At 43.0% G+C, this 26,447-nt stretch overlaps 1 protein-coding gene across 1 annotated transcript in view; it reads left to right on the top strand.

Moving 5' to 3' along the window:
* LOC311045229 (ephrin type-A receptor 3-like) overlaps nt 1–26,447 on the top strand; it is a gene marked incomplete at both ends in the record, with an annotated part of 152,241 nt that overhangs the window by 106,756 nt on the left and 19,038 nt on the right. Inside the window, 4 exons of the mRNA XM_084057030.1 lie at nt 3,823–3,931; nt 23,422–23,489; nt 23,864–23,989; nt 25,681–25,866. Coding sequence (XP_083913156.1) covers nt 3,823–3,931; nt 23,422–23,489; nt 23,864–23,989; nt 25,681–25,866 — 489 coding nt within the window. The remainder of the gene's footprint in view (nt 1–3,822; nt 3,932–23,421; nt 23,490–23,863; nt 23,990–25,680; nt 25,867–26,447) is intronic.

The following is a 26,447-nucleotide window of genomic DNA, read 5'->3' as shown; positions in this document are numbered from 1 at the left end:
GCCTCTACACTTCTTCCCTCTTTTGCTTTACTCGTGTGTTTTTCTGTCAGTATTCTCATATCTGTGCTGTCAGACTGAGAGCTTGTATCTCCGTGTTTTACTCGATGTCTCGTGACTTTATTTTCTCTGCTTTTGAAAAGGTTTTTTTACAGTGAAAGTGCTTACAGTAATGACTTACAAATAATGACTACATCGGCTCCATTTCCTAAAGCAGAACCTTGTTGGACTTATAGGAGGTTTTCCACCCAGAAACAGCCACAACAATATGGAATGTAGCATTTTTTTCCTCTAGCTGTTCTTTCATGTCTGTTTTCATTTAACGAAATCATTTCTTTATCTTGCCCTCAAACCTGGAGAAATGCACCGCGACCGCACCCCCAAATAATCCAATCCACAAACAAACAGCAGCGTGAGATGAGGACGAAATGTTAAAGACGAACAGAGGAAAGAACTCTCTGTCACGCTGTCTCCTCCACTCCTCTCCTCAGGGACGTGCACAGATAGACTCTAGGTGGTGCTAGAGCAGCTGCCCTTTGCCCTCTTGACCAGAAGTGCCCTTTTTTTTCAGTTTACAGCAGGGGTCTTCAACAGGGGCTCCGGGACCCCTAGGGGGTCCTCAGAGTTACTACAGGGGGTCCGCCAATTCTTTATGTGATATGATTTTTCTTTTTACCATAACCACTCGAACCCTAGCATTCCTTTTCTGAGGAGAACTTTAGCCAAAAATAGCAGATCTACAAGCTCACAACTCCTCACGCTGCGAGGCGTTGTGGGCTTGTAGATCGGCTATTTTTTGGCAAAGAGGTATAGGTGTAGAGGGAAAAAAGAGCAGACCAAGTCAACAAAAGAAAGTATAATTTATTTGAGAACCTGCCCCTCAAAATGTCTGTGCACGCCACTGCCTCTCCTCCCATCTCCTCTCCTCTCCTTTTCTCTTTGTTTACCGTTGTATTGTTCTTTCTGATAGTCTCCAGGACACAGTGTAAAACACTGTATGCTCATAAAGTACTTTATAAAGAGCGTATTGATTTACAGTCCAGGCCGTTTGTTTGTTCGGGGACTCGGAGTAAATGAGTTAATGTATATCGTTGTTGTCAGGCAGAAACCTCTTATCTCCATATTCTAACTTTTTTGTGTTTTTCTTTTTTCCCGTAAAATCAACGCCCAACTTCATCACACTACAGCGTCACCCAAAAGCGTCAAAATTAGCAGATCTACAAGCTGGAAACGCGTCGCTTCGCGCCGCGTTTCGAGCTTGTAGATCTGCTAATTTTGACGCTTTTGAATGTGAATGGTGAAAAGCAGCAGTTTTGGAACATATGAGCTTTCCACCCGACAGAGACCATATAAAGTCTGGCAGCGTATATTCAGTCTAAATTGCATTAGACAGCAGCATTAGTCACGTGACTTCACAGCTCAATAGCCGGTCGATAAAGGAGCGTTTCAAAGTGTTACGCTTTACAGAATGTCTGGAGGGAAGAGGAAAAAAAAAAGAAACGATGACATCGCAATTGTCGGAAAAAAAACAACTCTCTCATTTCTCAGATGAAACTGGATCCTCGTTTTAGTCCTGGTTGATCCGTGACGTCAGTGTTTACCAAGCTGTGGTCCCGGGTCCCCCTTAGGGACATGTCAAAGGTCATGGGGGGGGGGACCTATACCCTGACCCTGATTGGCTAATGAGAGCTGATCTATAAGCTCACAACGCGCTGCAAAAAAGGCTGTAGATCAGCAACGTGTTGCTATTCATCATTCATGTACAGTAGGAGGCCAGTGACTTTCCAAACCTTTGCATCGAGCATGTCAGCAGGGCCGGCCGCTGCTATAAGCAATATAAGCGGTCGCTTAGGGCCACAACCACTAGGGGCAGTAGGGGGGGCCACATAACAAAAAAATAATAAAAAAAAGTTTTTTTTTTTTTTTAACTTTCATATTGTAAAATATGAAACGATGACATATTGTAGAATATGGGTTTTGGGAATAAGAGTTTTCTGCCTGATGACATTGTTATCGGCCGTTGAATGCAGTTATAACATGCATATATAAATGATTATAATTATAAAACATACATTAACCACTTCAGCCCTATTTCATACGTAGGCTATTTGAAAATAGCAGATCTACAAGCTCACAGCGTGTCGCTTCGTGACACGCTGTGAGCTTGTAGATCTGCTATTTTCAAACATTTCTTTTACTTTTTTGGTGCTTCAAGTATTTGTTGTTGCCAATACTTTTGTACTTTTACTCAAGTTACATTTTGAACAGAGGCCTTTTACTTGTAACATAGTATTTTTATGTTGTGTTATTGCTACTTTTACCTAAGTAAAATATCTGAGTACTTCTTCCACCACTGGTGACAACACAGACATGAGTGTGGGGAGGAATTAACTGACTTAACCACTAAGTTGAGGAGAAAAAGTGGGTAAAATAGCTAAAAAAAATAAATAAAGTGCAGTACTTGAGTAAATGTACTTGTCATGATGTATAGATCTATAGATCTATCCCCCAGGGGGATGGAGGAGGATCAGTTATACATCAGACTTCATAAAAGCAGTCTGTCTGTCAAGTTCAAAGCAGGATGGGAGGTTCCTACAGACAGCCATCATATCAACGTTATCTAATCTGATCCATGCTATCGACCGCTAGCAGAGTGTGTGTGTGTGTGTGTGTGTGTGTGTGTGTGTGTGTGTGTGTGTGTGTGTGTGTGTGTGTGTGTGTGTGTGTGTGTGTGTGTGTGTGTGTGTCAGCGAATATAATGGCGGATCAATGAGCTATCTGGACACACCCGGGGCATGCATTTAGTTCTTGAGAAGTGCCACACACACACACACACACACACACACACACACACACACACACACACACACACACACACACACACACACACACACACACACACACACACATCTATGCTCATGCTGAGGCTGATAAATAGGGTTGTTTGTTGTGAGTAATGTGGCTGATTGGTGCCGTGTGTAAAAATCAATGCATGTCTGCAGTGGAGTCTGTGTGGCAGCTCAGTTCTGTACGGTGTTAACATACATATCTGTTTAACATCCAAAGCTCATATACTGTAAGTACACACACGCACAGAGCTTTTCAGCAAGAAGCATACATACGCGCGCTCTCTCTCTCTCTCTGTCTCTCTGTCTCTCTGTGTCTCTCTCTCTCTCTCTCTCTCTCTCTCTCTCTCTCTCTCTCTCTCTCTCTCTCTCTCTCTCTCTCTCTCTCTCTCTCTCTCTCTCTCTCTCCAATTCAGTTCAAATCAAAGGGGCTTCCTTAGCTTACAAAGCCATAAGAATTGTCCTTTTGCTGTCAGAAATACATAATAGGCGTATCTATCTATCTATCTATCTATCTATCTATCTATCTATCTATCTATCTATCTATCTATCTATCTACGCCTATTATTTCTCCCTGCCTCTGGGCTTTACATCTTCTAATTCAATTGCTTGTGTCTTTTGCCTCTCTCTTCATATCGTATACAATACTTTATTCTATTGCTCAGCAAGGTTCATGCTAACACTAACCTTGTGTCACCAGACTTTACACCTCGGAGGAAAGTCTGGTATTGGTCTAAGCCCCGCCTACTGGAAGAAAAAAAAAACCTGTGGTTACGGGTGTGTCGGTTCCGGTTTTCGGCGCCGCTTTGTTTTGGTTCCCCCGTTAGCATTTAAATACTAAATGGAGTATAACTACTAGTTTAGTCTTGTATGTGTGTGTGACACACACGTCCATGACTCTGTGTTGACTGTGTGTGTGTGTGTGTGTGTGTGTGTGTGTGTGTGTGTGTGTGTGTGTGTGTGTGTGTGTGTGTCTCAGACATGCTGGCCATCGGGGATCCCAACCAGTCGACCATCCTGGCCGTGTCTATCTCTGGAGGAATCGTTCTGCTCATCTTCCTCGTGGCGTGCTTCATCATCAGTGGAAGGTACGGTCTGTCTGTCTGTCTGTCTGTCTGTCTGTCTGTCTGTCTGTCTGTCTGTCTGTCTGTCTTCCTCCTGCTGAGGAGTGGATGCTTGGTCTTGTTTCAGTGACATGTACACTAGTGATGAAACATTTGACGCGCGTGTGTGTGTGTGTGTGTGTGTGTGTGTGTGTGTGTGTGTGTGTGTGTGTGTGTGTGTGTGTGTGTGTGTGTGTGTGTGTGTGTGTGTGTGTGTGTGTGTGTGTGTGTGTGTGTGTGTGTGCACGCACGCGTGCTCATTGAACACACACTGAATATGTTTGCAACAAACTAAACACTCTGAAGTCACTGTTGTTAGTTGGTTCATGAAGATGATTCTATGTACAGTATTTATAGAGACATTTTGAGAGACAAATTGGCTTCATGTTGTTGTGATCACGTGATTTCTGGCTGTACTCCTCTTGTGTGATCCATGGGACCATTCACAGGCTGCAGAACAGCGCCCTCATAAAACCACTGTAAACACACATCTTGTCATTCTGGTCATTGGCGGTGTTAGCCATCGCAAAATGTTGGCAGTCAAAGAGTTAAGGGGAGGGGAGAGGAGATGACAACCATGTTTGATTATTTTGCCTCCAAATGAATGTTTATCAGATATGTACCCACACTAAATGACGTACAGTACAGTATACACACACACACACACACACACACACACACACACACACACACACACACACACACACACACACACACACACACACACACACACACACACACACACACACACACACACAGGTCTGTAAAAACATTAGTATTGATTGAGGTGATTGCCTATCAGGCTGAGTGCTCTATTCACCATTGACTATGAGGGATCTAATCAGTGGAGACTGACATACATAGACCCCCCCACACACACACACACACACACACACACACACACACACACACACACACACACACACACACACACACACACACACACACACAATGTGTATTGCATGTTTACATGGAGAAGCAAGCCTGAAAACGCTGTTGCCGTCTAAACAGAATGAAGGCACGTCTGATATTTTATTTTGTGGTTTTCTCTAGAGATCGTTGTCGTCTAAACAGGGCCTAAATGTCCCATCCTAACCCTTAAACCTAACCTCGAAATCAGGGTCTTCAACGTGTTTCAAGCCAAGGACCCCCTAGCTGAGACAGAGGTGAAGCAGGGACCCCCCACTATATTGTGTAAAATTGTGTTTTGAATTAACCACCAGTTATTACCAAGGATGTAGGAGAGCGTGTTGTGTAACATCAGCTCAGCTCAAACAAAGGGAAGAATTGTCACCTTGAATTCCATTATGCTGAAAGGCACTGAGTCAACATTGTAAAAGCAATATATTTAATTTGCCAACAGTAGTCTCTTCATGCTTTTTTTAAAAATAATTTGGTCTGCTCTTTTTTTCCCTCTACACCTATACCTCTTTGCCAAAAATAGCAGATCTACAAGCTCACAACGCCTCGCGATGCGAGGCGTTGTGGGCTTGTAGATCTGCTATTTTTGGCTAAAGTTCTCCTCATGAAAAAGGGATGCTAGTAATGTAAAGAATATCACACAAAGATTTGCCGCCCCCCCCTGTAGTAACCCTGAGGACCCCATAGGGGTCCTGGACCCCCTGTTGAAGACCCCTGCTCTAAATGTTTAATCCTAATCCTAATCCAAACCGGAACATTTCCTCCTCTGTGAACTCCTCAAATATTAGTAACCATAAAAACAACTATTTTATCTTGTGAGGAACCAGGAAAAGTGGTACTAACAAAATGTCTGTTTGTCACATTCTACTATTGTGTGGACATTTGGTCCTCACAACTATGGTAATACGCACGCACGCACGCAAGCTCGTTAATGAGAAAGCACACATGAACACACACACGTTTGTTTTTCATTTGCATGAAAAACAAATAATTTAATTCAGCACACACAGCATGCGTAATATAATATAATATAACACTGGATTAAAGTGCTGCTAAGGTGATAGACAGACAAGCTGTTATGCACAAATACACACACACACACACACGCACACACACACACTCACGCACACTCGTGCTCGCGCACACGCACTCACACACACACACACACACACACACACACACACACACACACACACACACACACACACACACACACACACACACACACACACACACACACACACACACACACACGGCTAATCAGGTTTCACAGGCAGCTGAGGTGTTAACTAGGTTTTACAGGCAGGTCGATATACTGCCATCAATTACTGCTCTCTCGCTCTTTCTCTCGCTCTCTCTCTGTGTGTGTGTGTGTGTGTGTGTGTGTGTGTGTGTGTGTGTGTGTGTGTGTGTGTGTGTGTGTGTGTGTGTGTGTGTGTGTGTGTGTGTGTGTGTGTGTGTGTGTGTGTGTGTGTGTGTGTGTGTGTGTGTGAGAGAGAGATTGGTGGCTGAGGTAAGGGTTGGGAGATCAAATACAAAGACAGCTGCGTTCATCCTGTGAGTGTGGAGCATCTCTACACTCTCAGAGTTACAGAGCCTTAAGGGGTGTTTGATACTGAATTAATATCAACTCTCCATGACCTCCTTTATTATCATCACACAGCTTTGTAATGTTGTTTTAGCTCTGTGTTTCAAACTGGTCCATCAGACAGCGTTACAATATTATTCCCTTGTTTCTTCTGTCAGGTCAAGTAAGTCCAAAGAAAAATGAATTAACCACCAGTTATTACCCAGGATGTAGGAGAGAGTGTTGTGTAACATCAGCTCAGCTCAAACAAAGGGAAGAATTGTCACCTTGAATTCCATTATGCTGAAAGGCACTGAGTCAACATTGTAAAAGCAATATATTTGATTTGCCAACAGTAGTCTCTTCATCCTTTAAAGAAGAGACTTAAATTCCCTCATAGTGACAGGTTTAGATCCTTCTGCAAAACAAACCCAGCATATTTAAAAGCTTTTTTTTGCCTAATTCCTTTCTTACTTTCGTAATCACAATCTGAACTGTGTTTTTTGTCTGTGGCAGTGTTGGTTTTGTTAGAACTATTGTTGACTAGAACTATTAAATCACTTAACCAATTAAGACCTGAGGCGATTCTTAGAAAAAATGTAAATCTCAACAGTTTTTTGAAAAAAAATCTGGAAAATATTTTTTCAAGATTTTTCATAAATATCAGATAGATCTGCTATTTTTGAATAGCCCAAAGAAATCTTAAAATCAGACGCAGATGCGTCCCCGGTCTATTCTGCTGTACCACATTGTGCGTAATGACGCACAGGGAGACTTATCTCGACAATGTGACGCATTGTGAGCTTGTAGATCGTCTATTTTCAAATGGCCGAAATGTATATATGGCTGAAGTGGTTTTGTAATAATGATCAAAATGTACAAAGTAACTAGTAACTACAGTTTTCAAATAATTGTAGTGGAGTAAAAGTACAGTATTTGCCTCTGAGATGTACAGTAGTGGAGTAGAAGTAAAAGTACTGCAAATTGGAAATACTCCAGTAAGTAAGTAAAAAATACCACAAAATTGTATTTAAGTACATGTATGTAGTTACTTTACACCACTAGCATCAGGGTTTTGACCGGTATATATTGACTGGTATAATATACCAGTCAATATATACATCTGAGCCAGAAGGCCAAGCTCTCCATATTATGAAGAGCTTGGCCTTCTGGCTCTCTCTCTCTCTCTCTCTCTCTCTCTCTCTCTCTCTCTCTCTCTCTCTCTCTCTCTCTCTCTCTCTCTCTCTCTCTCTCTCTCTCTCTCTCTCTCTCTCTCTCCCCCCCCCCCCCCCCCCCGGCTAGCGGTGCGGTGGTCATGCTTGATAAACAGAGTGATTTGGAGCCCCGGTCTGTTCCGTCTTGTTCCTCGTTTAACAGAGTGCTGTTCTGCCGTCGTTACCGCCGGAGAGAAACATGAAAAATACACCCAACCTCCTCAGAAACACAGCCGCTGCGCTGACAAATCACACCGCTTATTGCTGTGTGTGCTGCTACAGCGGTGCCGTGTGTGTGTGTGTGTGTGTGTGTGTGTGTGTGTGTGTGTGTGTGTGTGTGTGTGTGTGTGTGTGTGTGTGTGTGTGTGTGTGTGTTTGTGTGTTTGTGTGTTACTATACTCATGAGGACCACATTTACGCACAAGCATAGAAGAATATCAGAATTAGACATTGTGAGGAACTATTTTCCTAACAAGTCCAGGTTATGGTTGAAAAATGATTTTTTTACAGATAAGTTTACAATTATAAATATGTTCATGTTGGGGTTAGACATTCATAGGTTAGGTTTAGGGATTAGAGATAGAGGTATGCTTGATTTACACGTAGTTGCACGCTGGAGTCATGCAACTCTGAAAAAAATATAGAAATAAAATAGCAGATCTACAAAACAATTGTAAACATGGCATCCATAAAATTGCCATCCCCAAATGTTGACGTCCTCACAGGTCTAGTAATTACAAACATGTTTGTGTGGCTCCCTTAATTAAAGTCCCACATGTATTCTGCTGGGTTTTGTCCTCATATGTAGACGTTAATAGCTGTTAATAACTGTACCCATCTTTGACACTCGGGTGAAACTTTGATCCATCATTCTGTGGGGTTTATTTTCAGTGGAGGAGACAGGTAAACTGTGGGCTAGCCACAGCGGCGTGGCTATCCTTACTCCAATTATTAAAGTAATAACTTGGGCGCTGAGGTTGGCAAAATATACCAGAATTGGTACTGTACCCGACGGCTCTTTCAGAACCCTGTATTCCTTTGTTTTGTATTTGGGACGACGGTATCCCTGACCTCACACTAACCTCACACTAACCTCCTAACGTTGGGAATCAGCGGACTCTATCCCGGGTCCTTTGAAAGTCAATAACCTTCTTCTATTCTCCCTCTGGTACCCTAACTCTGCTTCTCTGCATGTCTGTGTGTCCATGCCTTCACACACACTACACACTACACTACACTACACTATACTACACACCCCCTACACTACACACCCCCTACACTACACACACACTACACACTACATTACACTATACTATACTACACACACACTACACTACACACACACTACATCTGTTGTCGTCTGAAGCATTTGGCGGTGGGGGGGGGGGTCTGTCTGTCTGTCTGTCTGTCTGTCTGCCTGCCTGTCTGTCTGTCTGTCTGTCTGTCTGTCTGTCTGTCTGTCTGTCTGCCTGCCTGCCTGCCTGCCTGCCTGCCTGCCTGCCTGCCTGTCTGTCTGTCTGTCTGTCTGTCTGTCGGTCTGTCTACCTTAATGCATTATACTATATCCACACATTTCACATTTCCGTATACTCTCCAACAGATGGGGAGATTAAATATGCCTGTATACTTTCTGTGGATTATTTACAGACAGACAGACAGACAGACAGACAGACAGACAGACAGACCGACCCTCCCAGCAGTAACAGAGTGGTTTAATAACAGCAGTAAAACGACAGATAAACACAGAGAAAGGGACAATGAACACAATATGTTCACATTTAATCATGTTTTTATGGAAGGAGACACAACAGAACCAAAGCAGCATCAGGCAGAGAATAAAGCATAAAGGAACACTGGGCTTACAGCTCATCATTAAGGCACCATCTATACTTTGTCGCGCACCAAAAATAGCAGATATACAAGCTCCACAACGTGTCGCACTGCGAAGCGTTGTGAGCTTGTTGATCTGCTATGTTTTGCCGTTTGTAAATGACAGCAGGCTTAAAGAGCAAGACCACTGTGGTAGAGGTTTGGGTTGTGTAGTTACCTTATAGACACTGTGGTAGAGGTTTAGGTTGTGTAGTTACCTTATAGACACTGTCGTAGAGGTTTGGGTTGTGTAGTTACCTTATAGACACTGTGGTAGAGGTTTGGGTTGTGTAGTTACCTTATAGACACTGTGGTAGAGGTGTGGGTTGTGTAGTTACCTTATAGACACTGTCGTAGAGGTTTGGGTTGTGTAGTTACCTTATAGACACTGTGGTAGAGGTTTGGGTTGTGTAGTTACCTTATAGACACTGTGGTAGAGGTTTAGGTTGTGTAGTTACCTTATAGACACTGTGGTAGAGGTGTGGGTTGTGTAGTTACCTTATAGACACTGTGGTAGAGGTTTAGGTTGTGTAGTTACCTTATAGACACTGTGGTAGAGGTTTAGGTTGTGTAGTTACCTTATAGACACTGTGGTAGAGGTTTAGGTTGTGTAGTTACCTTATAGACACTGTGGTAGAGGTTTGGGTTGTGTAGTTACCTTATAGACACTGTGGTAGAGGTTTGGGTTGTGTAGTTACCTTATAGACACTGTCGTAGAGGTTTGGGTTGTGTAGTTACCTTATAGACACTGTGGTAGAGGTTTGGGTTGTGTAGTTACCTTATAGACACTGTGGTAGAGGTTTGGGTTGTGTAGTTACCTTATAGACACTGTCGTAGAGGTTTGGGTTGTGTATTTACCTTATAGACACTGTGGTAGAGGTTTAGGTTGTGTAGTTACCTTATAGACACTGTGGTAGAGGTTTGGGTTGTGTATTTACCTTATAGACACTGTCGTAGAGGTTTGGGTTGTGTAGTTACCTTATAGACACTGTGGTAGAGGTTTAGGTTGTGTATTTACCTTATAGACACTGTCGTAGAGGTTTGGGTTGTGTAGTTACCTTATAGACACTGTGGTAGAGGTTTGGGTTGTGTAGTTACCTTGCCATGATGAAATTCCAAAGGTAGACAAGAAATCTAAAATAATTGCTCCATCGATTAGAAAACATGCTCCTCATTGACTTACATTGTACAGTGAAACAGCTCTCAAAATCAGTCTTTTAGCTCATAAACGAACACAAACAAAGCTGATTCAGACAATATAGAACATCACCAAACCCACTACTGTTTATTTTTTAAATAAAAATGTCAGCTTCCTGCTGATTTTACTATTTGAAGATCCGGATCCACGGATTCAGTCCGGTTTTCTTCTTAATAAAAATAGCAAAATCAACAGGAAGTTAACATTTTTTTTCTTATTAAACAAACAGTACTGGGTTTGGTGATGTTCTATGTTGTCTGAATAAACTTTGTTTACGTTTGTTTATGTGCTAAAAGAGTTACTTTTCGAGCTGTTTCACCGTACAATGTAAGTCAATGAGAAGCATATTTAGAATTATCAATTCCTAATCAATGGAGCAATTTTTTTAAATGTTTTGTCCACCTTTGGAGTTACACCATGGCACGGTTGCCCTTTAAGTCAGTGTGCCAGTGGAAGAAAGTGAGCAAAGGCAATAATATTAATCATTTCTTGTAGCTCAGAAAATGCCCCATTTTATCACTTCAGAGATAACAAAAACAAAGAAAGTGACTGGATAGCGCGTGCGTGCGTGTGTGTGTGTGCGTGCGTGCGTGTGTGTGTGTGTGTGTGCGTGATGGTCCGCTAAACCGTGGGGGTGTGGCTTGTTGTGCAGAATGTCTTCAGTATCTTCCAGACAGAGAAATGCAGCTAGAGCTGCTGCTGCTGCAGGTGCAGCTAGCCTGCGTGGTTAGCACGTTAGCTGGCATGCGAATGAGAACACGATCCCATGGGATTGATCACATGACCTATAAACATCACATACATCCCCAGACTTTGTCTCACTGGGGAGTTGAAAGGAAGGATGGGCCCAGGTGGGTGACCGCTCTTAATCCAGAGTGATTTACAGTTAGCAAGAACAACACAAGGTAATACATCAAATGCATAGAAATAGTCATCTAGGATCATAGGTAAACCTAGAGCCTATCATCAGTCTAAACAGTACAATATCACAAAAGAGAAACAATAATCTGTACATTGAGACTATATACTATAGGAGGCCAGGTCAACAACAACAATGACCTGGCATCTGTCTACATAACATGCGATCTAAATCAGTGGTTCTCAAACTTGTTCATGTCAAGGACCCCCAAATTGACACTTGTTAGCCCGCGGACCCCCATTTTAAAAGATACGCCAGGGACCCCCATAAGAGACGTTTTTTTTACGGCTCTAGCAGTGATTCTCAACTATTTTAATTTCAAGGACCCCCAGTTTGACATGCATTTAGGCTACGGAACCCCATTTAATGGCATTTCTATCACTTGGACCCCAGTTTATATCGTAAAATCTATGTTCATTTAACTCTGAGAGTGTACAAATGGAACCAAATGGACCCTAACGGGTCCATTTGGTTCCATTTGTACACTCTCAGAGTTACAGACCCATAAGGGTCCGTTTGGTGCCTAATCTATCATTTAGCTGGGGACCCCCTGGAACTCCCTCAATGACCCCTGGGGGTCCCCGGACCCCACTTTGAGAACCAATGATCTAAACTACATTTAGCCTTTTTACATAAGCCTGCAAGGTCGTCGAGGCTAGGCACACACCCGCAGGCGCACGCAAACACGACTGTTATATTAAAAAAAAGGAACGTTTCATCATTTGAACTTCTAAAGTGCAGCTTTAACAGGTGTGTAAAGTGGGTGAATTAGTGGGTGAGTTGTTTGTGTGGGTGAAGTGTTTTACATCACGTCTCGTTAGCACGCAGCTGTGTGTTCTGTCTGTAATTCTGTTTTCAGTCTGTTCATTAGGGATCCTCAGTTATTCACCATGATGTCTGCTAAACTGCTCTTTACGTTTGCTTTTTTTACGTACGGAATTTGCCTCGAGAAATGTTTATATCTGATGTTTTTCTGAAACGTATTTTATTTTAAAATATGTTTGTGTTTCTATTTTATTTATATCGTCCAAAATATATGTAAATGTGTATGTGACTGTTTCAATTATTTATGGACCTTTGTGCACACATCTAACAGGGATATACCCGCCCCCCCCCACACATATCTCTCTCACACACACACACACACACACACACACACACACACACACACACACACACACACACACACACACACACACACACACACACACGCACACACGCACATTTTAACCATTTATTTATGTCTACATAAAGCATAATACATACAGGGACACAAATATTAAAGGGATTCACAAAATCATGGTAGATGTTTTCATGATAACATCTCACGCACACACACACACACACACACCCGGACTGAAGGGGTTAATCTGTATCTCAGCATCTATCTCACGTTCTGTCCACACACACACACACACACACACACACACACACACACACACACACACACACACACACACACACACACACACACACACACACACACACACACACACACATGATGCCCTCATCATATAAAACGTGGTGTAGTAAAGTCATTAGGGGAGTTATAGTTTCACACTGATATGTTCCCTGATTTAAAGATACACTTCACTTAATGATGATGATGATGATGATGAGGAGGAGCACTCTTCCTCTCCCTCCACACCTTAGAATGTGGAGCGTTGGTTTACATCAGACGGTGAGAAAATGGGCCCCTAGTGGTCCCTAGGGGTCCATTTACTCACCGTGTGATGCAAACCAATGCTCATGAATTCTCAGGGTAAATCGTCTCCTGTTTGACCTTTTCTACCACGTTGTTACATTACAGCAATTACTGTACCCTCAGCCTGCTACCTTTCCTACTCTCCTTTCCTTGTTTCCTTCTCTCTCTCTCTCTCTCTCTCTCTCTCTCTCTCTCTCTCTCTCTCTCTCTCTCTCTCTCTCTCTCTCTCTGTGTCTCTCTGTGTCTCTCGTCCTGTAGCACTCAGTGTAATGAGATGTTTTTTAAACAGGGTGTTAATGAAACACAGACAGGTTTATTATCACACATAACTCTTAGCGTCTCTAATCATTTAGCCTTCCTAATAATTAGCCGCTGGCTGAGTAAATCTTTTTACACGGCCGGTCAAAGAGAGCAGCGCTATGGGCGAGCTGGACCCACGCCAGAGAGAGAGAGAGAGAGAGAGAACACTGTAGCAAGGAAGACATAAAGAAAGAAAGAGAAAGAAGGAAAGAAAGGGAGTCTTGTAGTGTGTGTAGGAGCTTCACATGTTCAGACGTAACATTAACACATAGAAACCCATGCAGACATTTAACCCTTTAAGACCGGGCATCATCCAGAGTGATTTACAGTTACAAGAACAACTAAAGGTAATAAGTCAAATGCAGAGAAATAGTAATCTAGGATCATAGGTAAACCTAGAACCTATCATCAGTCTAACTGTAGAATATCACAAAAGAAAAACAATAATCTGTACATTGAGACTATATACTATAGCAGGGGTCTTCAACAGGGGGTCCGTAAACTGTAAATCACTCTGGATGATTGCCGCGCTATGAGCTTGTAGATCTGTTATTTTTTTTAAATCTTGAACATTTGTGCAAATCTTTGAATATATATATTTGTTAAAGCGAACATTTTAACTCAAATCTTTGGAGGGATTCTACAAATGTCTTCTAAATCCCAATAGTTTTTTGTTTGTTTCTCTAAACGTATGTTGCTGTATATCAGTATCAGTGCTTCTCAAATGTCAAGAACCACCAACATGATATGGAATAGCTTGTAGACCGAGTAATGATGACACACCATGCACGCACGCACACAAACTGTGTGTGTGTGTGTGTGTGTGTGTGTGTGTGTGTGTGTGTGTGTGTGTGTGTGTGTGTGTGTGTGTGTGTGTGTGTGTGTGTGTGTGTGTGTGTGTGTGCGTGCGTGCGTGCGTGCGTGCGTGCGTGCGTGCGTGCGTGCGTGCGTGCGTGCGTGCGTGCGTGCGTGCGTGCGTGCGTGCGTGCGTGCGTGCGTGCGTGTGTGCGCGTGCGCGTGCGTGCGTGCGTATGTGTGTGTGGGACATGACCCTCAGTGACCTCAGTGTGTCATTGAGTGTATCATTTCTCCTCTATCCTGTAATCCTATAAAGAATGTCTGGAGCGCTGTGAGATAACCTAGCCTAGCACACTTTATTAGCCTGCTGTCCCCCACTTAAGACTGGTCCAAGGTTACACACACACACACACACACACACACACACACACACACACACACACACACACACACACACACACACACACACACACACACACACACACACACACACACACACAGTGCTTTGTTGCATACACCCCCCCCCCCCCCCAAAAAAAAGCAGTGATGTATTGCTGTGGTGTTTAGTGACTGCTGATGCATTTTATACTTTAATGTTTGTTATGTTTTCTCCACCGTACTGTGTGTGTGTGTGTGTGTGTGTGTGTGTGTGTGTGTGTGTGTGTGTGTGTGTGTGTGTGTATTAACATCTATAAGTATAAACACTGTTTTTACATAGATCCGCCCGCTACAGTGATTGATGGATTGATTGATTGATTGATTGATTGATTGAATAAATAGTGTATTCATAAATGTAAATATCAGGAGGTACAGTCAGACATTTAGACTAAAAGGAGAAAACTGAAGAGTCCTGGAGATTTGTGTTGGGTTGTGTTGTGTGTAGTTAGCTGCCCTCTCACTCACCCCCTCCCCCCTTGCTCTCTCTCTCTCTCTCTTGCTCTCTCAGTCTCTATTGTTACCTCTCATTCCTCCCTCGATTTTTTTCCTCCATCTGATTGTCTGCTAGGATGGATGCAAGGATGGATGAATCCTATCGTGTGTTCCTGTCTGTCTGTCTGTCTGTCTGTCTGTCTGTCTGTCTGTCTGTCTGTCTGTCTGTCTGTCTGTCTGTTTGTCACAGAATGGCCTACTGGAGAAAAATGGAAAATGGATGAGATAAAAGGGGGATGGAAAAACGTGTGTGAGAGAAAGAGAGAGAGAGACACACACACACACAGACACACACACACACACACACACACACATAGTGGAGCGGCTAAATGCTTTTTATTGGCAGAATCTTTCAGTTGATGATAAAAGCGTGAAAATTGGCATGAGCAATCTCCATGGGTCACTTGACAAGAAAATTGTCCGAGGCAGTTGTAATTTCAAGATGGCGGCCATTTTTCAAGATGGCCGATACCTTAGTGAGCAGTTAAGTGATATGATGGTTTATTTGGTGATACAAGCATGAAAATTGGCATGAATAGTCTCTGTGGGTCACTTGACAATAGGCCACCCACAGCTACTTCACATTTCAACATGGCGGCCATTTTTCAAGATGGCCAACACTTTAGTGGAGCATTTAAGTTATATAATGGTTCATTTGGTGATACAAGCATGAACATTGGCATGAGCAGTCTCTGTGGGTCACTTGACAATAAGCCACCCACAGCTACTTGAAATTTCAAGATGGCGGCCATTTTTCAAGATGGCCACCACCTTAGTGGAGCAGTTAAGCTTAAGATACAAGCATGAAAATTGCCATGAGCCGTCTCAAAAGGTCATTTGACAAGAAACCCCACAACCACCGCTTGAAATTTCAAGATGACTGCCGCCCGCCATGTGGATCTTTAAATGATACCTTTTCTCATAGAAATGTATTGGGTTCCTCAAAAAGCTCTGTCAAGAGAGGTTGTTTGACTGTGTTTTGTCTGACTACTCGCCCACGACCAGTCCAGTTTGGTAAAACCTGTCAGGAGTTGCCTCCCACCGGCATAGCTCTCAGGGTTCACTGAGGTACACAAGCTCCCTTACCACGACAAGGTATTTTTAACTAACAGCCATTACATGTGTCAAATTAATACTAAGAAATGGGGAAACAAAAAATATGACTAATAAATGAGCACAGTTGTGGTGCTGATTAGCACAGTTGTGGTGCTGAACGGACAGTGCTCCAAATTTATAATTGAACAATGGCTAATACTGAATGGCAGTAGCCACGGAACCATGACAAACTATACTAAGGAACTAAACTGAAAATATGCTTCACCGTTACGTATGGCAGTGGAAGGCAGTGGAAGCAATGTTACAAAGTAACAACTGAAAATTACACACTAATAGACTGGTGACAAAGTAAAACATGATGCACTGATGTGGCGAGGGGAAGCCGAGCCATAGGCTTACACTTGAAAACACAGAGGACAACGGGGAATAACTCTGGCAAAATAAACATGCAAATAGGTTCTAGCAGGGGCAACTATATAGGCATGTGCAACTGAGTCCATATCTGAAGCACTTACTGTACACCTTCCAGTACATGCCTTGGTGCACCCACATTTGGTCAACTCCCAACAACTCTCCGCAATAGGTGGAAGTGGAGTCCAGAAGACTTTCCACTTCTCGTCCTGTTCCACCCATCCCCAGTCAGATGGCTCGGCATTTGTGGATGTCGCTTCAATGCCTGTCCCCACACGTATCCAGCCTCATAAGAAGCACGTTTGGCATGCTCTTTGAGTGCTGCTTGAGTTGGTGGGATCAAGTCATAATGTCTTTGCTTTCTGGCAAAGAGATCAAGATGTAGATGCTCTCTTTTGGGCCCTTTCCAGCTCTGTGATGTTGAACCTAAGTTTACAGCTTAAATTATATTTTGCTCTGTTTCTTGTCAATGTGCTTTCTATGCCATCACCTTCATCTAGTCGGGTTAGACTAAGTAAGATAGGTAGAGCATTGATCTTATGAAATAATGGAACATTTCTTGCAATGGTATCATAACCAGTACGATCGTGCTCTCTGTTGAATAAACTCGGCTGAATGAGTTTTTCCTTGGTGACCTGCTGACAAATGAAACATCTGTCCCAGTTAGTTTTCTCAACTGTTATGATGGCTTCTGCCATGTCTGCAGCATAGGCAGAGGCCGAGGGTTTATCCTTTTACCACCTTTTACCAAGCACTTTGATGTATGGGATACAACTAAGTTCGTGCCTTAACCCTACACCTAGTCCGATCGTTCATCCAATGCCATTTAAATCCTGTGCGATCTGTACACCATCCGGTTAACTAAAACCCCATTAACCTTGGCTCGGCTCTCCCGCGCTGGCACAACCTGTCAATTCAGGTGCGGCTATCTAATTGTTTTGGGGTAAATTAGACAGCATTTGGGGTACTAACTTTCAATTAGCTGACATTGAACCCCACTCTGAGTTTAACAGCAGTGATATATCACCAGTGTGCCCTGGTAGTGCGGATATTCACTCTTATCTAATCTATCTATGATCAACAAATCAACACAACTGTATTGTGATGTGTTAAAAGTTGTTCTTTAGCATAATAACAATAATCGTATAATTGTCCTTAATGAAAAAAAACATACATTTCTATGAGAAAATGTATCTTTTGAGGATCCAGGGGGCGGCCATCTTGAAAATAGAAATTTCAAGTGGATGTGAGTGTTTTCTTGTCAAGCAACCCTTAGAAACTGCTCATGCCAATTGTAATGCCTGTATCAACAAATAAACCATTATATAACTTAATTGCTCCACTAAAGTGTTGGCCATCTTGACAAATGGCCGCCATCTTGAAATTTCAAGTAGCTGTGGGTAGCCTATTGTCAAGTGACCCACAGAGACTGCTCATGCCAATTTTCATGCTTGTATCACCAAATAAACCATTATATAACTTAATTGCTCCACTAAAGTGTTGGCCATCTTGAAAAATGGCCGCCATCTTGGAAATTCAAGTAGCTGTGGGTGGTCTATTGTCAAGTGACCCACAGAGACTGCTCATGCCAATTTTCATGCTTGTATCACCAAATAAACCATCATATCACTTAACTGCCCACTAAGGTGTCGGCCATCTTGAAAAATGGCCGCCATCTTGAAATTACAACTGCCTCGGACAATTTTCTTGTCAAGTGACCCGTGGAGACTGCTCATGCCAATTTTCACGCTTTTATCATAAATTGAAAGATCGTAGCACTTAGCTGCTCCGCTAACACACACACACACACACACACACACACACACACACACACACACACACACACACACACACACACACACACACACACACACACACACACACAGTGTGAAGGAGGCTGCCGGTAGCAGAATGACAAATGGGCGTCGGCTGACAGAGTATTATATTAAAAAAGTAAATTGATATGCAAATGAGCAGCGCATGGCTTCTGGAGGACAAGGATAGCCTGGTGTTCCTATTGGAGTGGAACAGAGAGAGAGAGAGAGAGAGAGAGAGAGAGAGAGAGAGAGAGAGAGAGAGAGAGAGAGAGAGAGAGAGAGAGAGAGAGAGAGAGGTGTGTTGGGGTGTGACACTGATATCGCTTTCTGTGTGTGTGTGTGTGTGTGTGTGTGTGTGTGTGTGTGTGTGTATATAATATTGGCATGGTTCACACACACATATATGCAAACATGCATGTGTGTCGTATCAAAGGTGCAGACGTGTGCACATTGTGTGAACGCTTCTGCATACGTACTGTATGTGAACCTGAGACCTGAGACACAGTGTTTAACTTAAAGACAATAAAAGAGGAACTGTCTCATGCAGACAGACAGACAGACAGACAGACAGATACGTGGTGACAGACAGACAGACAGACAGACAGACAGACAGACAGACAGACAGACATGTGTGTGGTGATAGACCACATACATGTCTGCCATCGGTGTAAATAACATGCTGTCTAAAGTACATTTTAACCATTTAGACAGTATAACAGATCTACAAGCTGGAAGCGCACCACAACGTGCCGCATGTCTATGTTGTAGATCTCTTCTATTTGAGTATGAAATTAATCTTTATGCTTCAGATCACTTCAGTTCACCTGCATGGTGGAATATTAAGATATAAATGTCTTAGACGTTCATTTTCACGTGTGAGTGGAGGTCTGAGCCCAGCGTTCTGACAGAGAGAGAGAGAGAGAGAGAGTCGACGTGTGCTTTCATCTCTGAGACTAATTGATGTGGAATTATGACATGCAGACACGCACACACACACACACACACACACACACACACACACACACTCACACACACACACACACACACACACACACACACACACACACACACACACACACACACACACACACAGCTGTCAGATAGAGGGTTCATGTGGGGTGTTTGTACTCTAATGATTCATGACACTTCTAACTGGAGAGAAGAACTGAGTCTCTGTGATTACCATGAAATGTGTTCATTCACACACACGCACGCACACACGCACGCACGCACGCACGCACGCACGCACGCACGCACGCACGCACGCACGCACGCACGCGCGCGTATAGGTAGGTACACATACACGCACACCCTGCCAACAATGATGGGGAAGTGTGTGTGTGTGTGTGTGTGTTTGTGTGCGTGTACCCCCCCTTGGGAGCACTGTGGGTGGAACAGCGGGGTGACCGCTGTTCCCCCCATTCCCCATATGCTCTAAACACCATGCCCCCCGGCCCTGTGTGTGTGTGGGGCTCAGCTGATAACCAGGTGGGGTCACTACCCCCATGATTACCAACACGACCCCCCCCCAAAACACACACACACACACACACACACACACACACACACACACACACACACACACACACACACACACACACACACACACACACACACACACACACACACACACAGAGGAGAGGTGTAGTATATTGATGTGATGTTTAGTGGCTGATGATGTGAAACAGTATTTTACACTTTAATGTTTTTGCTCTAAAAATGTTGGTGTTGAATTTATGAGAGGAGAGCTGTAAACGTGTTATAGGACTGATGGAGGTTTATGTGTGATTATGGCTTTTAAAACACTGGGTCTGAAAAAAACTGAAATCTGAAAAAAAAAAAAAGCACAAATGTATGTATCCATGACGCACACAAACGCACACGCGCAGGCACACACACACGCACCCACACACACTATACTGTCTGTTAACTCATTCAATCCGGTAACTCATCTGTGTCATTTTAGATTGTAGCTACATTCATTATTTTACACTTTGGCGATTCAAAAATAGACCACCGAAGTCCTGACATCACTCGTTCATCCCCAGGTTCGTAAAGTAATGTCTCTATGGAGAATAACATTGGGTCATCATAGAATCGTCTCATATAAGAATTATGGTACAAAAATAAACAAACTGTCTTGGCATAATTGTCAGGGAGGAGGTTCTGTATAGTTTATGATAGTCAGTCACTTATATTTGATACAGTCTGTTTCTGGTGAAAATGTAACTAATTCGGCGGAAGTAACATTATCGTTTTCTCACCGTCAGTTGATGCTTCATATCCATAAGAGTCAAACCGCCGGGGTCGTTTGTTTATTTTTGGAACACAGTTCTTATTTGACGCGATATTAAACACGTCTATGGGGATTCAGAATGGGGGTGGAAAACCGCGAACCAGGTAGACAAACCAAGGATGTGTAAATTACGTCAGACTTCGGTGGTCTATAGCAGATCTACAAGCTCATAGCACAGCACTCATTTCAACATTTAAAACATTTGATTTATGTGCAAATCTTTGAATATATATTTGTTTAAAGCCAACATTTGTAACTCAAATCTTTGCTTCATGGGGGGTCCCTGGAACAACATATGTTGATGGGGGTCCACGACCAAATACATATCTAATAATGTTTTCTAAATCCTAACAGTATGTTGCTGTATCAGTGATGCTCCAACTTTTACATGTCAAGGACCCCCAAAATGATATGTATATGGCCGCGGACCCCCATCTCAAAACATGTTGTTCCAGGGACCACCAGAAGCACAGATCGGAGTAAAAATGTTTCGCTTTTTAAAACACGTGCCGCGCTATGAGCTTGTAGATCTGCTATGTTTTAATAGCCAAATGACACAGTATCAGTTCCTGACTGAATGAGTTAACACAGTACCTCTAGCAGCTGGCCTGCAGCTCTGGTCTGATCAATTCATCAATATTTACAATCGATCTGCTAATTGATCTGTGTGTGTGTGTGTGTGTGTGTGTGTGTGTGTGTGTGTGTGTGTGTGTGTGTGTGCGTGTGCGTGTGTGTGTGTAGTGATGTTTAATGGTCAGAAAGGTAAAAAAGAACAGTAAAGAGTAAAGACTGGTGTGTTAACCACATGAACCCAGGTTATAATAGCAGATTCACAACGCATCGCAACATGGCACGTTGTGAACTTGTAGATCGGCCGTTTGACAACATATAACAAAGTACACAGAGTTTAAGTGGTTAATGCATATAGATCTATGATTGTATGCGTGGTAGACACACACACACACACACACACACACACACACACACACACACACACACACACACACACACACACACACCCTCAGGGTGTCACACAGCAGTATAGGGTGACAGCAGACGTATAAAGTGCAGTAGATTAGCTCCAGGCGTCTCTCTGCTACAGAGAAAGGGACAGAAATCACTTTCTGTTCTTTCTCTCTGGCTCTTCACCAGGTTAGGGTTCGATAGCAGCAGTTCCACTTTTCAGAGCGGCCTCCATGGCTAATTATCCACATTCAATAAGCTTTGCAGTCGGACAAATGTTATTGAATATTTAAAGTGACTGATAGATAGTGATGTAGAGCTGCTGCTTAATGGTGTGAAAGGGTCTATATAGGAGATGTAAAGATGTGTGTTAATGCATAGAGCTGTTTATAGGATTCACACGCACACACACGTACATGCAGGAAACCCATGCACACACACACACACACACACACACACACACACACATACACACACACACACACACACACACCCACACACCCCCACACACACACACACACACACACACACACACACACACACACACACACACACACACGTCCTCGTTCGGCCCAAGGGTGTCCACAACAGCAGAGCGAGCGAGCAGTGAAATTGACAGGGAGAAATGGAATTAAAGTATATGTATGCCCCCGGCCTCTGCAACGGAGGATAGAAATCCACGGCTTTTTTCACACACAATACTGACTGTTCACACATAGTACTGTTCACCCTGTTCACACATATATACTGTTCACACATAGTACTGTTCACACATAGTACTGTTCTGTTCACACATAGTACTGTTCACACATAGTACTGTTCACACATAGTACTGTTATAGTACTGTTCACACATAGTACTGTTCACACATAGTACTGTTCTGTTCACACATAGTACTGTTCACACATAGTACTGTTCTGTTCACACATAGTACTGTTCACACATAGTACTGTCCATGTCCACACATAGTACATAGTTTCAATGTACAGATTATTCATGGTTTGATATTGTTTAGACTGATGCTATGTTCTTGGTTTAGCTGTGATACTGTCTGAGACACTACACTGTCTCTCTACGTTCTATGTATGTGTTCACCTCGTTTACTGTAAGTCTCTCTGGATAAAGAGTGTGTGATAAATTGTCCACACATAGTGCATGGAATAACCTGGCCCTGGCCGTCAGAGAATGTCTTATGTTTACATTGTTTAAGCACAATCTTAAAACATCAGTATTAGATAACCAGGCCTGCGACCATTGGCAATCTTTTGCAATTATTTGAGTATTTTCTATTTAATGATACTTTATTATCAGTCTGTTCTTAAAACAAACAGTGACGGTTATTTAAGTTTAGTTGTATGTATGTATTCTTATATTCTGTTTTGACCTCATATTGTCTTACGTTCTGTGTATCTGTTTTATCGTTGTATGTGAGGGACTGGGGATGAAAGTGATTGTTCACACTGTAGCAAAGGGACTCACACATATAATTGTGTTATTTCATTGTGTTTCAGACACTGTGGATACATCAAAGCTAAGCAGGACCCTGATGAAGATAAGATGCACTTTCAGCATGGCCGAGGTATACACACACACACACACACACACACACACACACACACACACACACACACACACACACACACACACACACACACACACACACACACACACACACACACACACACACACACACACACACAGTGCTTTCATGTCAGCTAACACGATCATTATATATGTCTTCCAGTGAAGCTCTACATAGACCCTCATAACTATGATTATTCTGTGTACAGTCGTATCCAGGTGGTTATGTCTGGAGGTATACCATGGCAGAGGGGTGTGGTTTTACCTTTAGGGGCGTGCTTTAGCCTTCTTTATTTACCCCACTCTGTAATACCTATACTAGGACCTACATAGACCCTCATAACTATGATCATTATGTATATTATATTACAGTGAAGCTTCCAGACAGCAGGACCTACATAGACCCTCATAACTATGAAGACCCTAACCAGGCGGTCAGGGACTTCGCCAAGGAGATCGACGCCTCCAGCATCAGGATAGAGAGAGTGATCGGAGCCGGTGAGACCATGTGGATTCATGCTGTTCATGTTCTATAGATAGATATATGTTATAGATATGTTCTATAGATATGTTAGATATATGCTATATGTTCTATAGATCAGTGGTTCTCAAAGTGGGGTCCGGGGACCCCCAGGGGTCCTTGAGGGGGTTCCAGGGGGTCCCCAGCTAAATGATGAACAGTTAGGAACCAAATGGACCCTTATGGGTCTGTAACTCTGAGAGTGTACAAATGGAACCAAATGGACCCGTTAGGGTCCATTTGGTTCCATTTGTACACTCTCAGAGTTAAATTAACATTGATTTTACCATATACATTGGGGTCCCAGAGATAGAAATGCCATTAAATCGGGGTCTGTAGCCCTAATGCATGTCAAACTGGGGGTCCTTGAAATTTAAATGGTTGAGAATCACTGCTAGAGCAAAAAATCATCTCTTATGGGGGTCCCTGGCTTATTTTTTCAAATGGGGGTCCGCGGGCTAATAGGTGTCAATTTGGGGGTCCTTGACATGAAAAAGTTTGAGAACCACTGCTATAGATGATGATGTGGATTCATCCTGTTCATGTTGTCCACACCAATGATTTGCAACATAACTAGTTGCAACCAGAACCAGAACCATCTTTAGTGTCACATCACAGGTTTAGACAGTGGGTGAAAAGTACCTGAGGTTAGACCCATGCAAGGAGCGTGATCATAGCAGCAGATACATACTGTACATGATATGATATGGACGTTAGTTAAGGTACAGTATAAGGTGTTGTACGTGGTATTAAGGTTCAGAGTGTCAGCGTGTGTCGACCGCATGCAACCACTTTATCCCAAACCTGCAGTGGGTCAGTTCAGACCGCTCCATTGCGCTCCAACGTCTTGCAAGTTGCAACCAGTTGCGTTGGGATCAAAGTGCTGTGGGTTGGGGTTTAGTCGCACTAAATTCAACCAGCTTTAATTCTGAAAATCTATGAGTTTTTGTAGAAAAAAAAGAATCCACTTAACCCATTAAGACCTGGAACTGTGTCATTTTTAGATTTTAGCTAAAAAGCATTATTTTACACTTTGGGCTATTCAAAAATAGCAGATATACAAGCTGAGCTTGTAGATCTGCTATTATTGAAAAATTGTGAAAATGTGTGCAAATCTTTGAATATATATATTTTTAAAGCGAACATTTTTAACTCAAATCTTTGCTTCTGGTGGGTCCCTGGAACAAAATATTTTGAGATGGGGGGTCCACGGTCAAATACATATAATTTTGGGGGTCCTTGACGTGAAAAAGATTGAGCACCACTGATATAGAAACATACGTTTTTCAGAAAACTGTTGAGATTTAGGAGACATGTAGAATCGGCTTCAGGTCTCAATGGGTTAAAGGAGAATTTTGCCCGACGATTTTTTTCCCTTTCTTATGATGTTATGATGTCCTAGGAGGAGTGGTATAGTAGAGACTGTAGAGACTTGCCACACATAAAAGTCAGTCCGTTCTTCGATAATTAGCCATGGAGGCCGCTCTGAAAAGTGGAACTGCTGCTATCGAACCCTAACCTGGTGAAGAGCCAGAAAGAAAGAACAGAAAGTGATTTCTGTCCCTTTCTCTGTAGCAGAGAGACGCCTGGAGCTAATCTACTGCACTTTATACTTCTGCTGTCACCCTACTGAGGGTGTGTGTGTGTGTGTGTGTGTGTGCGTGTGCAGGTGAGTTCGGTGAGGTGTGCAGCGGTCGGCTGCGTCTCCAGGGGAAGAGGGAAATCCTCGTGGCCATCAAGAGCCTGAAGGCAGGATACTCTGACAAGCAGAGGCGGGACTTCCTGTCCGAGGCGTCAATCATGGGACAGTTTGACCATCCAAACATCATCAGGCTGGAGGGTGTGGTCACCAGATGTAAGTCACATGAGTGTGTGTGTGTGTGTGTGTGTGTGTGTGTGTGTGTGTGTGTGTGTGTGTGTGTGTGTGTGTGTGTGTGTGTGTGTGTGTGTGTGTGTGTGTGTGTGTGTGTGTGTGTGTGTGTGTGTGTGTGTGTGTGTGTGTGTGTGTGTGAGAGAGAGAAAGGGGTCGATAAGTAAAACTTAAAGGAGAATTTTGGACTAAGGTCCAGGTTTTCTTACCTTTTCTATGACGTTATGATATCTTAGGATGAATGGTACAGTAGAAAAATGTCACAACTCCATCCTAGAACACTATGGAGCCAAAAAATGATGACGTTTGACGTTTAACCTCTCTAGGGCCTCTCAGACCACGTAAACAAAAAAAAGTATGATTTACTTGAGCACCTGCCCCTCAAAATGTCTGTGCACGCCCCTGATGCTCAACAACTTTATTCAGCAACAGCAGCAACAAAAAAAGAAAGAGTGGTTGGGCCGGTCTTTGAAAAGAGTGCGAGGTCATCATGACACTGACTGATGGAGAGGTTTGTTATGTGGAAGATGATTGGAGCAATAGAGGACGGCTGTGTCTCTGAGGAA

This window comes from Gymnoscopelus microlampas (assembly GCF_963454915.1).
Source record: "Gymnoscopelus microlampas genome assembly, chromosome: 5".
In the NCBI taxonomy this organism is placed as follows: Eukaryota; Metazoa; Chordata; class Actinopteri; order Myctophiformes; family Myctophidae; genus Gymnoscopelus; species Gymnoscopelus microlampas.
This window is presented reverse-complemented; position numbering and strand designations above follow the sequence as displayed.